The 15,057-nt window shown below is 43.3% G+C and overlaps 1 protein-coding gene across 1 annotated transcript in view; it reads left to right on the forward strand.

Annotated features, from left to right (window-relative positions):
* Positions 1 to 15,057, forward strand: part of LOC148977261 (TFIIA-alpha and beta-like factor) — a 33,130-nt gene that overhangs the window by 4,045 nt on the left and 14,028 nt on the right. The window contains exons 4-6 of the mRNA XM_089117390.1: positions 2,945 to 2,991; positions 3,279 to 3,372; positions 7,452 to 7,933. Coding sequence (XP_088973516.1) covers positions 2,945 to 2,991; positions 3,279 to 3,372; positions 7,452 to 7,933 — 623 coding nt within the window. The remainder of the gene's footprint in view (positions 1 to 2,944; positions 2,992 to 3,278; positions 3,373 to 7,451; positions 7,934 to 15,057) is intronic.

Raw genomic sequence — 15,057 nt, forward strand, 5'->3', positions numbered from 1 at the left:
TTTCGTAGAGGTGCGGTGCGTTTACACTGAACTCAAAACTCAAGCTCGTCCGAGTCTGGGACGCTTCAGTTCACAATCGTCCCAGCGCTACTCGTCGTAATGGCATTTTCACTTAAATTAGAGAGCTCTCCAATTCAACTCTTTCTGTTAAAAATTCCAGTTATGGCGCTCTACACTTGTATTCTTACTAGTAAAAACTTGTATACATTAGATCCAAAACAGAAGTGCTTCACTTCAAAATAAAAGCCCTGTTAGAATGAATTAATTGTCATTGTGTTAGTCAGAATGACATCTTGGATATGTTTTGCTATTGAAAAATAAGATTTAATCAATAGATTCATTCACATATTTATACTGTAGAAAATATTAAAGAGCAAAGAAAGCACACCAGTAACTTGCTTCGGGTCAACACGTCTGATAGGATAAATATCATCTTATTTTGATGTTTATTATGCACTGTAATGAATGCAGAAGTTGAGCTATATGTAGGCTAGTCGTCACTGACAAAATATGTTTTAAAATGAATTTTTATTAAATCCAAAAAAACAAAAGTGTTGCGTTTATAGTTCTGTTCAGTGTGTGTATATATAAAATATTATATAACAAATTCTAAATTATGATGCTTTCCGTGGGGAATATGATTTCATGCCTGGAAATTTCACAGTTATTTTCTTTTCAAAGAAGAAAAAGGAAAGAACAAGATCACGCGCTTGATCAACATGCATTTTAAAATACACTAATATGTAGATGGTGCAGACTTTTTTTTAATATTGTGTATAAACTACGAATTTGTTTCCTATGAGTATTTATTATTTAAGAAATAAAATGAAAAAAACATACTGTAGTCACTAGGTGTCTCTATAGACTTTTATATAAATATACAGGGTTGTGTAATCTTGAGTTGGTGAAACAAGATACGAGAAAACGTCTCAGGTTACGACTGTAACCATAGTTCCCTGAGATAGGGAACGAGACGATGCGTCAATGGGAACGCTTCCAGTGTGAATACGTCTAAAGCGTCAACTAGTCCAATGGATGGAATAAACCAGGGCGGGTGACATCATGACCAGGAAGAGATAAAAGCGCATCCGGTGCAACCAGGATTAACTTTGAAAATTGCCGAAGCAAGACGATCACCGGGATGCAGGAAGTATGGCAGGGCGAAACATCATCTTGTTCCCTATCTCAGGGAACTATGGTTACAGTCTAGACCTTCCCTTTCGGGAGAACTCGCGATGGTTCGATTACACTTTGGGAACGAGAAAACCCAAACCTTCAAGTGCCTGAGTGTCAGCCTGTTGTCAGTATTACACTAAGCACCTGAGGCCCTGGGGCAGCGTCCAGGTCCAGGCTATAAAACCTGACAAATATGAGCGGTGAGGACCAGCCATCCGCATCACAAACGTCTTGGAGAGAAACTCCAGATAATAAGGCTTTAGAAGCCGCCATACTCCTAGTGGAATGAGGTCTGACCACCCCGGGCATGGCTCGTCAGGGGACTGTTAAGCAAGAGAATTAGCCTCAACTATCCACTTACTCAATGTCTTCTTAGAGGCAGGAAGACCTTTCTTGGGTGATCCAAAGCAAACAAATAATTGGTCCGATTTGTCCGATGAACATAAGTGTCCAGGGCTCGCACTGGGCGCGAGGTTCAGCTTTTCCTGGTCTGACGAAGTAAACGGAGGAGGACAGAAAGCACAATAGGCCACGGAATAATTGTAGGCACCTTAGGAACATATCCATGTTTAGGGTATAAGAGTGCCTTGACCATCACCGGTGAAAACTCAAGGCAGGTGGGAGAAACTGAAAGTGCCTGAAGGTCTCCGACTCTTTTGAGGAACAAAATGGCTAGCAGAAAAATAATTCTTAAAAGTTAGAAAGTTCTCTGAGACTGAGTCTAAGGGCTCAAAGGGAGCCCCAGAAAGGCCTTCTTGTGCTATCGCCTGGCTCCAAGCCGGCACCATTGTGCGAGTTGCAGGACGCAGCCTCAAGGTGCCACGAAGGAAACGCTTGATCGGGGGTTTTGACCCAAAGATGTACCACCCACCAAAGCGTGGAAAGCCACAATGGCCGCCACATAGCCTGATGCAAAGCGTTCTTGGAGAAACTCAAGTACTGTGTGGACCGAACAGTTAACCGAATCCCGCTAAAGCTGGTGACACCAAGAAGTAAAAAAAAAAATGTACCAAAAATGTGATTACGGAGAGTAACACTGGGAAGATTGTGAACTAAAACGGCCTGCCATTGTGCGTTAAATAATTTTTTTCAGTGCACAGCCAGTGCAACCAACATGTATACACAAATAATTACTGTTGGAAAGCAAAATGAAAGCATCTAATATGTAAATGAAATGACAGACACTCTAAATCCAGCATAAACTCCTGTTTAATGCTTATGACAAACGTCACTGCAATGCTCAGATCCGTCGTCAATCCCACAATCCTCCAGCGAGAGTGCTCAGCTCTCAACAGAAGGATCTGGAAACGCCCACTTCACAGCAGTGTAAACGCACGTCAGCTCGCCTGACCACCAGAGGGTTTTGTTGTTGATGACGGCTGTCCAGCTCTTTAGTTATTTTTTGTCTGTTTGCTTACCCGCCGGACTCAAGGCCAACGAAATGTTCATCCTAGCTGTTTTTTCCGCATTAATACCTATTTTACCCAAAGTTTTTAACTCATTTTAATAGTGGCGATCCCATTGCAAACAACTGAAGCAATATCCTAGGCTCAGGAAAAGTGTAAAATGATTTCTGTGTGCAGTGCTTTGAGGCGTCAGAGCCGAGGGACGTTGTGATGCGACTGACCGCTTCAGTGTGTTCTCAGTCTCCGATCACGAGCACTGTCACGTCTCACTGCATGCTCTTACTCACACTTATGTCCACTTCATTTAGGACACTTTCACTGTTTTCTCTGGTCGTGTGCTTGATGTTTTTCTCTTTTCTCAGTCGTCATTCCAGCTGCTCAGAATGTGCAGAACTTCACCTCCAAAACAGTAAGTCAACAAACACTGTCCTCATCGCTTAAATATGTGGCCATTGCCAGAATACCAGTACATTTCTTTTTCCTTCATTTGATTTAAATCCACTTTCCTTGCTGTTTAATATAGTAAGGTCGTCTGTGTTCATTAATCAGCATTGTAACGTCTTTATCTGTCCAATTATTCAATCTTAATATGTATCACACACAAAGTTCCCTTTATGAAACTGTTAATGTTGATCTAAGTTAAAGCTCTTTTGAAATTGTGAATGTGAATGAAAATGTGTTTTCCATGACTTTCAGAACAGCTGTGGTTCTGTTGCCACATTCTCTCTGCCACCTGGAATAACGTATCCGGTCCAGATTCCTGCTGGCGTCACACTGCAGACGGCCTCAGGTGAGACTCGACACCACACCCGACACTCAACACCGCGCTCAGCGCCCTCAACACCGCGCTCAGCGCCCTCAACACCGCGCTCAGCGCCCTCAACACCGCGCTCAGCGCCCTCAACACCGCGCTCAGCGCCCTCAACACCGCGCTCAGCGCCCTCAACACCGCGCTCAGCCCCCTCAACAACGCGCTCAGCACTCTCAACACCGCGCTCAACACTCTCATCACCGCGCTCAACACTCTCATCACCGCGCTCAACACTACTCTCATCACCGCGCTCAACACTACTCTCATCACCGCGCTCAACACTCTCATCACCGCGCTCAACACTCTCATCACCGCGCTCATCACCGCGCTCAACACCACGCTCATCACCGCGCTCAACACTCTCATCACCGCGCTCAACACTCTCAACACCGCGCTCAACACTCATCACCGCGCTCAACACCACGCTCATCACCGCGCTCAACACCACGCTCATCACCGCGCTCAACACCACGCTCATCACTGCGCTCAACACTCTCATCACCGCGCCTAACACCACGTTCATCACCGCGCTCAACACTCAACAGCACTCTCAACACCACGCTCAACACTTTCAACACCGCGCTCAACACTCTCATCACCGCGCTCAACACTCATCACCGCGCTCAACACTTTCAACACCGCCCTCAACACTCAACACCGCGCTCAACACCATGCTCAACACTCAACAGCACTCTCAACACCGCCCTCAACACTCTCATCACCGCGCTCAACACTCTCATCACCGCACTCAACACTTTCAACACCGCCCTCAACACTCATCACCGCGCTCAACACCGCGCTCAACACCACGCTCAACACTCAACAACACTCTCAACACCGCCCTCAACACTCTCATCACCGCGCTCAACACTCTCATCACCGCGCTCAACATCACGCTCATCACCGCGCTCAACACTCTCAACACCGCGCTCAACACTTTCAACACCGCCCTCAACACTCTCAACACCGCGCTCAGCACTCTCAACACCGCGCTCAACACTCTCATCACCGCGCTCAACACTCTCATCACCGCGCTCAACACTCTCATCACCGCGCTCAACACTCTCATCACCGCGCTCAACACTCTCATCACCGCGCTCAACACTCTCAACACCGCGCTCAACACTTTCAACACCGCCCTCAACACTCTCAACACCGCGCTCAACACTCTCATCACCGCGCTCAACATCACGCTCATCACCGCGCTCAACACTCTCAACACCGCGCTCAACACTTTCAACACCGCGCTCAACACTCTCAACACCGCGCTCAACACTTTCAACACCGCCCTCAACACTCTCAACACCGCGCTCAGCACTCTCAACACCGCGCTCAACACTCTCATCACCGCGCTCAACACTCTCATCACCGCGCTCAACACTCTCATCACCGCGCTCAACACTCTCATCACCGCGCTCAACACTCTCATCACCGCGCTCAACACTCTCATCACCGCGCTCTCATCACCGCGCTCAACACTCTCATCACCGCGCTCAACACTTTCAACACCGCCCTCAACACTCTCAACACCGCCCTCAACACTCTCATCACCGCGCTCAACACTTTCAACACCGCGCTCAACACTCTCAACACCGCCCTCAACACTCTCATCACCGCGCTCAACACCACACTCAACACTCAACAGCACTCTCAACACTCTCAACACCGCGCTCAACACTCAAAACACTTTCTACACCGCCCTCAACACTTTCAACACCGCCCTCAACACTTTCAATACCGCGCTCAACACCATGGGGTTAGATTTCTGTCACAATTCTGCGTTTCCATTTCGCACGCACATGGACTGAGTTTTGTGGAGAAATGTTCATCTCACTGATAAGAAAATATTTCGAGCGAACGAAAATCAACTTTGCATTTAAAATAAGTATAGACGTTCTCTTTCGCATGTGCAAAGATTCACCTTCTTGCTCCTCTCATACCAGCCATAAGCGCTCTCGAAGCGCAGACGGCTCGCGTGCTCAACACAACCCAGCGTTACAATATGCCATAATTCCAGCCAATCAGAGATGAGGCTGTTAAATTCTGATTAGCTTGCTTGAAAACCAATCACAAGACTCCCTGCATCACCGACTGTGGATGAGGAAAAAGTCATGGGAAAAATACATGGTGGAAGATGTTTGTTTAATTTGTTTAATAACACTTCTATTTAAAGGGTAAGTAAACCACTGGTCAGAGCCTGACTCCACCCACTTGCAATATTTGAAAAATGCTGAAAAAATGGGCTGAGCGGGGGGGGTGCACCTGAGACCCGCAGTGAGTGACCGCTGCTGTCAGACTCTAAAATGGAGAGTGACTGGAGTGACGCAAGTAGCTTTGCAACAGAGCGGCCGTTTGAAGTGGAGGACTTTTCTCCCCCACCTTCACCTGAAGTGGAGGAGGTGAATTGTCTGTGAACACAGGGCCAAATCCATTCGAGCCGCTGGCTCAAACTGCGGTCTTAACTCCCGCATCTGTTGAGTTCTGTCGAGTTGATCTCTATAGCGCACACTCTGTAGGCATATGTTCATATTGATATTTTGTGAAAAAATCCAGCAAAATGCGCCGGCACGTTTGTTGACCCCAGAGGATTTACTTTAGCCTAACCATAAATTGTGCCTAACCATATCAGGCTAACAATACACTATTTTAGAATTCATTATTCAATTTTGCTTGTAACAATGCAATTAATCGCTAGAAAATCATGTGATTAAACAGACAAGACCTAGTTGAAGAAGACCACTGTCTAAGGCCCTGTATGTACCTTGGTATGCAGGCAACTAACGATCAATGTAACCTCACCTGTATCATGCCTCCTACCTAATTAATCCTCATTTAGTGACTCACACTTTGATGTACATCACCTTCTAGAATGCAGTGTGGATGTTATATCTGAGCAGTAATGAAGGTATAACCATGCTTGGGACAAAGACTCGTAAATTAACTAGAGCAACCTTCCCACTCTGACATTTCATTGTGCTTATTGGTCCAGTCAACCTTTAGGGGTTGGATCTTTCTCAGGCTTAATAAGAGACAGTCCACATATGACCTCCCTCTCTTAGTTTCTCATCCAGCTGCAACACTGTTTCTGGTGATACTGGAGAAGCCCCTCCACGGGGGCCCGAGAGCCCAGCAGGCCTTAATCTAACCAGATATGGGCTCATGCAGGAGAGAGAAGACTCTTTTACAAAGAACCAAGAACAATCTCAAGAGTTTGGAACCAGGACTCCAATCACCCACTCCTCCGACTTCCTCACTTCTAGGTGCTTGTTGTGGCCTCAACAGGGCCCAAGCCTTGAGCCAACCAGCCATGTTCTCATGGAGAAAGATTACTTTCAAATAACTTCCACTTGCCACTACCGGAACCCTCAACGACTTCAATTTTCCACAACTTCAAGAATTGTTCCCACTACAAATGCAAGTATTCAATTCAATGAAATGTGAACGTGAAATGCTGTTGATTCCTCTCAGTCAGATGGATCTTCTTCATCGTTACATCATTCCATTTCTCACTCCTTTTTCCTACAAATGTATTTATGTTTGTCTGTTTAGTTAATTCATGTTTATGATTTAGTTAATAAAACTTGTACACTTTATGTATTTGGTTCTGATTCACTGCTTGCAAACAAATTCTCTTTTGCTACATGTTCAATGTTGTACATGCTAAGAAATAATTATTCTTCTGAGGCCATGGAAGATACCCTTTCCTTAGAATAAAGTAATAATAATCAAAAGAGTTTGTTGGATGAACTGATTAATTGATTTTAATATCAATTTAGCCATGTCAAGTTAATCCGGTATAGGACCATAATTAATAAAAAAAATCATAATTAATCAAAACAAGTTATTGTTTATTGTAATATTGTATATTATTATTGATTATCAATATTATAGCTAAGTCCATTCCTTAAAGTTTAGAATGTGAAAAAAAGATCAGATAGGGAAAGCTCTGGCTTAGTGTAGATGTGGCGTAAGACCTTGAATCTCCCATTCCAACCACTGGATGTAAATGAGCTGAAATAACGTTTAGATGTTCTTCCCTGTTCCTCTCTCACCTTCAGGACATTTCTACAAAGTCAATGTTCCTGTAATGGTCACGCGAGGAGCTCAGCATGTCCTGACCCGACCCGCTCCGACCCGCATTGAGCAGAATTCCAACCCGGTGTCTCGGCCCATGGCCGTTGCTCGCAGCATCCCGGTCCGTCTGTCCGTTCCCTGTCCTCCAGAGCCGTCTGGGTGTGTAGCGCCTGAGACCCTGCCGAATCTGCCGCAACCGTTGCACCATCAGCTCTGCCAACAAACCGACGACAAACCCTCCCCATCAGCCTCTGACAGTCAGAGCGAGTTCAACCTTGACGACATCGAGTTCAGCCCGCAGCCCCTCGACATGAGCGCCTCGTCGTTCTTCACTCCGCCGGCACAGGGGCCGCGCTCGGATTATCCCCGGGATGTGATGGAGACGGCCTTAAAAGAGCCAGACGGAGCAGCTGATGCATCAACTCCTCTTCCAGACTTGAAGGCTGAAACTAATCATGACATTAAGGTAAACGTCAATGCAACATGCAAGACAACGATAAATATGAAACCAGTGTTGTGTACTAGTCATTTCTACCTCCAAATAGAGATGGCAGACAAAATAAAAGCCCCAAAACAATATGAAGGTAAGTGTTATCTGACAAGTTTCTGGAATTAAATGTTTTACGTGCAATTGGCTTCATGCACAGCAGCACTACTTCCTGAACTTCAGCCAGCTCCTTGTTTCCTGTCTGCCATTATTGGCCAAATTGATTAATTCAGGTGTGTCTGATTATTGTTGCTGTGACTACTGAGGTCAAGCACACCTGAACTAATTAATTTGGCCACTAATGGCAGACAGGAAACAAGGAGCTGGCTGAAGTTCAGGAAGTAGTGCAGCTGGGCATAAAGCCCATTAGGAAAACAGCAGCTTTTTAATACGTTCTCTATTCTTAATAGGAACTTTATTCTTCTGTATGTTGTTGCTTTTTGCTGCCTGCACATACATTTTGGGGCATCTCGTCCGGAGGGGGGGTTACGTCCTGCGTCACATCTCTCATGTGGGTTCTCGTCGACCAGGGTGAGCGCGCGCCCCATAGCGTACACAGGCAGGCACAGAACTAGCTAGCGAACCTAGGTCTTAAATATAATGAGTTATGTTTTTTTACAACATGTTTTTTGATGGAAAAGTGATGTTTAATTTCCATAGTCTTTGTTTAGTGAACGAAAGTGAAATCTGGAATTGCTGTCTTTCAGTTTGTTTATCGTTACCTAGCTACCATGGGTTTTAGTTGTACAAGATGTGCTGTAGCCTTAATTACAATGGCCAAGGTGCGTTTCATACTAACAGATGAATAGGCTTCGCTCAGTTTATTAAATACATCCAACCTGAAATGTCTCTTAAAAACTATGAAGGGACAATGAATCAATCAATACACTGACATGGCAATGCTAGACAGATAGCCTAACTTGCTTTGTTTGCACTGCCTTACCGTGATTTTGTCACTCTTCTCTCCACTCCGAGACCTACGTCTGGTGACAGCGGGGAAACTTTTACCTCGATAAAGTTAGGCCTACTTATTGTATTGTAGAAAATTAAACCTCCATTAAACTCCAACTAACCAGTTCATGTTTCTTCTTTGGGTGATTCAAGCAGTAACGACTAATTAGACTCAATATATTACAGGTGGAATTATGAAATAGAAACAGGCCTTAATGCAAGATTTTAATCATGTCAATACACATGATTATACACAATTTTGTGATGCAATGTTTTCAACAGGGAAATATATACATCATTTGTCAAATTTTCACCTTAACCCCCCCACCCCTTTACCAACAACCACTCTTAGAAGAAAATGTTCTATATAGAACCTTAAAAGGTTCTAAAGCGCTACGTATTTGGAACCCCTAAAATGCAATGCATGTGAATGATCACAAAATTCAAGATATGGGGGTTAAAAAATGTAATAAATCAATATCACACGAAGAGTGACATTTCCGTTTTTATCCTCCAAAAATCAGCATGATTAAAATGTGACATTAAGTTACTACAACAGTTAAATAAACAATAACTTAATTACAACTAAAAAATGTTGCAGAATAATGTAATATATGAATGAATAATAGCCTATAAAGGACCTTTGTGCCAAAAGGGTTCTTTCTTGTCATTATAGAACATTTTTTAGCATAAACGTTCCTTTGGAGTTGAGTAAAGAACCCTATGCTTCATATATAGAACCCCAATGAAGCATTTTTTCTAAGAGTGTGGATCAACATTAGTCAGCAGAGTACAAATACATGGGTGACGTAATCATACAAAATAAACACACACAAAAAGAAAGAAACAAAAAAGAAAAAGAAACACCTATTTACAAAGCAACTCTTGTGTGTATTGCCAGAGATGGGTGAAGAAGCCCTAGTCCAACAGAGTTGTCAGATCCTTCTTTCGACTTTACAATTACGGAAATGTATCCCCCATCTCTCTTGACAACTTGGGAATGTGGAGGCATCCAAGGCAGATCTATAACGTTAAATGAAATATTTCGTTAACACAGACCAGGGGTGCAAACCAAACGAGGCTTAAGACTACGGGTGAAGAGTAAAAAAAAAAGTTTTACAAAAGTCACACTAACTATTTTCACCAAAAGAGGACAGGTTTGCACCACGTGATTTGAAGTTGGTCAAGATTACTCTATCTAGCTAATCTATCTAACTGTATCTAACAGTCGAAATCTTAATTAAACAGGAAAACAAACTAACATGATTAAAAACTTACCTTCCATCGTGCAAAAAGATGTACACAGGCCGGTAACGTACTTCCCACTCAACAGACGAGTCCAGAGAGACGGTTGGAAAAACTAGAATCTTTGACGGGTCCCCGCTGGTGCGCGCTCAGCCGCGCTGACCCTGGCCGACGAGAACCCGCATGAGAGACGTGACGCAGGACGTAACCCCGCCCCCCGGGCGAGATGCCCCAAAATGTATGAATCCCGCACCTACAACTGGTCAATTTCTCGGCAGTCTGAAATGAGTTACAGTTTTCAGGGACTGGATGAATTAACTTCTCTGCGTTAGATATATCTGACTCATTCAAGCTATTTTTGAGTCTTGCAGCACTTCTGTTGAAAAACCCAGTCACGTTTCTTTCTTATCCAAGTACCCTTGCATGGCTGGCAGCTTTAGGGCGGGCAGTGAGACCAGGTTAAGGGTGTTTGTAGCTCTTTACATGGTTGTTGCTGTCCAATTAACCAACATGTTAGATCATTTTATGTGCCTAAAACGGGGCTTTTTCGCGATGTTCCATTTGATTGTTACATAGTCAATTCTTTGGTGAAGAGCAACATGGCTCACATCCTCAAAGTTATAAGCTGACACAGCGAGTCAGGCTTCTGCAGCCTCTTCCCCAAGAAGGCCCATACAAGACCTCAGACGTCTGAACTAGTAGCTAGTATGCCCAGGGTATTGTTTTTTCCTCAGTGGATCTGAAAGATGCGTACTTTCACATCCAGACCACCCCATCACAGACCGTTCGTGGTGTTCGAAGGGGTGGCATACCAGTATACAGTCCTACCATTCGGACTGTCTGGCCCCACGCACGTTTACAAAGTGCATGTACGCAGAGCTTTCCCCGCTGAGACCGAAGGGGAGCCGACTTGGCCCAGTCGGAGGAAGAATATCTCACAGATCTGTAATGCCTAGGACTCAGACTGAATGTAGCCAAGAGCTCATGGTCTCAGTTGTTACGACCCTTGTTACGAACAAAAACAAGGGACGCACGCAAACCCAATTATAGGCTCAAAAATAATGTTTATTGAACTACAAATGATAAGACAAAAACAAAATAATGAAATGAAAACAGTTAAAGAAAATAAAAGTATTTCTGTAGCTATCAGCAAAATCAGTGTGTAGAGCACAGTGCATGGTTGAAAGTGTAATGCAATGTTGAGGTTTCATTTCATTTCAATAATTTATTGCCATGTCAACAAGTTGATAGGAATTTGTCTTGGTACAACTCTCATACATAAATGACCTAGAAGACAAACATCAAAAATACACTAACAATGTTGTAAAAAGGGCCACAAAATCGTGGTGAAGGTTCCAAGCGTGTTCCGTCTTTTCAATGGCAAAGTGAATTTTAATTAAATGCAACACATTTAATCTTATGTATTAACTCGTTTCATCTAACTCCATAAAATGAAGAAGGTTTATCAATGATATCTGTGCATCATTTAATATGTTAAAGCTTGACTATTCCTTTTAACTCTAATGAAAATAAAGTCAAAGTCTGTTAGAATAGCCAAATATAACAATTTATTATGTCAGGTAAATGTATTATTACAGTTCCACAAGATAATCAGAGCAAACCATCAAATGTTTTAGGACAAAGGAACTTTACCCACCATATTAACTACATGAGCTGAGTCTCGAAGACACAGCATCATGGGCTGATCTGATACAGAATAGCAGCCCCGAACTCTTGTGCATTTCCCTTAAATAGAGCCAAACCTTACCTGATCTAATCAGCAAAATTACCTGATCCAATCACCAAACTACAATGGACTCAATCCCCCCACCATGTTTACTGGGGGAAGGAAAATTTGCATTCAGACAAAAGGTAGAAGGTGATTAACTCAAAGACACACCCTTCTGTGTGCAAGATATTTCTATATTCTTAAAACCTTATTGCCTTTTCTTTTACTTCTTTAGAAATGAGACATTATTACAAGTTACCCTGACACTTTCAAAATGATTCTAAACAGTCCTTAAAGATTATCACATTAAAAAGCACATTCTTGTGTGAGCTTCCTCTGCAAGTGGGCTCAGTTACCAACTGCAATGCTCAATACCAACAGCAGGGGTCGTCACACACTAGCCAGAGAATCTCTAGACTCAGCCACAATGAAGGTGGAGTTTGTCCATAAGCATGTTCAGATGGTTCAGCGGCTTGCCTCTTGTAAGAGTGGGTTTATTACTGAAATTGTATTATACTTTTTATTTATTTATTTTTTTACTTTGTGTAGCATTATGGTAAAACGGATCACTATGGCAACAGCTTTCTCACCTGTACACAACACTGTTGTGGGCAGAACAGACAGAATGGCAGTGTCTTTGAGTTTTTCCCTTGTGTTCGGCCTAAAACACCATTCGTGATCATCCAGTTTGATATGACTACAAACAGAGAGATTTTCCAGATTTTTCCGTCACGGCGTTCTCTCCGTATTTACGATTCTTTGCAGCCTTTAGTTGCTGCCTACAATGCACTGGAACTTTACTCCGGCTTCTTGCATCCTGGAACAATACATGTCGACACCATTATGAAAGTATTTCCTACTAAACAGGGCTTGTCCTCTTTTAGTTGATGAAACATTAGCCCTAAGAGGCTTAGTTTGATCAGTCAGTTAGTCTGTCTAGTCTGTCTCCTAAAGTGTGTTTTTGTCTTGCCCTGATTCACTATTACCAGCTCTCAGTGATATGTGTCGGGTCCTCGCTATGAAAACAGTAACTTTCTCAAATGTTTACAGAACAAGCGGGAACCCAGTGCGTCTGTATCTCTCTCTCTATTGCTGTTCAATTACATGATAGAAAGTCTAAGGCTGAATCCCAATTCTCTGTCTTACCCCTTCCCCTTCGTCTGACCCCTAGCCCTTGTCCCTCGAAAACGAGTGGTAAGCGCTAGTGCAAACATACCCCTATGAAATGAGACACCACTCATCGTTACGTCATCTTACATCGTCCTTAACTGGCGTCTGTGTCACCCGGGGCAACAAGTGTTGATCACAAACTTCTCAACTTTCAAGATGCCGTCAAAATGTCCGGGATTGGGCTTTTGCTTTCCGTCTTCACTATTCGTTATGTTTACATGCACAAGGTGTTGTTTCAATCGGACTGAATTCATTCATTTAAATCGGTGAATCTGAATGTATTGATGATCTAATATTCCCGTGTTTTCAGTCGGGATCCGTTTGAAGCTGAATGCATCATCTGAGAAGCTGATCACCTACGTGTCAGTGTCAAATAATGTACTCATAATGAATGGCGACTGTAGAAAGCAAAAGCTGAATCCCGGACATTTTGGGTGATCTTGAAATGTGGGACTGATTGTGCAAATCAGCATTGTAACGTTAGCATAGCCTAGCGTAGCAAAGTAGCGATTTTTAAAAACTTTAAAAACGTTTCAATAAACAACATAGTTGCAAATATATATGTACATAATTGTGTAGAGCACAAAACAAGATGGTCATATTTTTTTTATCAATCATTTAAGCAAAAAAAACTTCAAGTAAGCTCGCGAAAATTCTTGGTCTTAAGGGGTATATACCCATTCACCTTTCCCCTACCCCTAGATCAAAATGAGAATTGGCATAGCCCTTCCTCTCACGTGAACGCGCAAAACTAAGGGGAAGGGGTAAGACAGAGGATTGGGATTCAGCCTAAGGCCTTCAACAACCATACAGCAAACCCATCTAAGCTGGTGCCTATTACACGCCAAACTAAGATTGCTGTGGTAACCACATACAACCTGGATTTCATGTTTCTAAATGAAAGAATTGGCTAGAAGACAGCTGTAGTGCAACAGTCCTAAACGAAACATCCCTTCCTAACTTCACTTATATGAGTGTCTGCAGAGCGGGTAAGAGAGGCGGGGGTTTAGCTGCTCTTTTTAAAGATGTTTATCAATGTAAGCAAATATCATTTGGGATTTACCCGTCTTTCGAATATCTGGGTATTGTGTTAAAATTTTGCCTATCATTATTTATAGGCCTCCAAAATACTCTCCAGCCTTTGCTGAGGACTTTATAGAACTGCTATCAACAATTTCCACTGAGTTTGACTGTTTTGCCATTGCTGGAGATTTTAACATTCACATAGATAACGCACAAAACAATATGACAAAAGAAATCAAAACTGTTTTAAAAACTTTTGTATCCAAACAAGCGTAACTGCCTTCTTTATCTTAGCAAAAACACAATTTCCCAGTGGTGCAATGAGATGAGTGATAGGCTTCTGACCCAGAGGTAGTGGGTTCAAGGTGCTTAGAAAAGTAGCTTGAGTTTAGTGTGTGAAGAGCACAGGTTAGCTGTTACAAGTGAGAAAGCGTGACCATGGACGGACCACGCAAAACTACAAACCTGCGGGGAATCACCGGTTATAAAAATAAAGAAACTACGAATGGTGAAGAATCTACAATCAAAAAGGCAAAGCGACACAGTTTGTAACAAAACCAAAGCAAAGACTAAAATATAGCAATTGGATATGAATTATATCAAATCTAGTTTGGCGAATTGCTTTTGTTCCCCAGCCAAAGCCCTTTTAGTCAAGTCCAGCCACTCGGCCGCCATCTTGGCAACGCCTCCGGGCAGCTGTTTCGGACTAACAAGACCAGGCTCCTATCTGAATGAATGGGCAGAGAGTCAGAACTGCACTTTCACTGGTCACCGGGACATAAAAACCGCTTGTATAGAAAAAGTTTGTTGACTTTTCCCCAAAATAAGGTTTAAAACGCCTTTTCCCCCACAGGTTATGCGTTTACTACGCCTGTGCAAGGGTTCTGCTCGCTCGCTCTAGATTCCGGGAGATTTGAACTAATTTGTGGTCATCAGGGAGACGCTATCAATCTGCGGGAGACTCGGGGAACTTCCGGGAGACTTG

Source organism: Pimephales promelas, chromosome 11 (assembly GCF_988280905.1).
Source record: "Pimephales promelas chromosome 11, fPimPro1.hap1.1, whole genome shotgun sequence".
Lineage (NCBI taxonomy): Eukaryota > Metazoa > Chordata > Actinopteri > Cypriniformes > Leuciscidae > Pimephales > Pimephales promelas.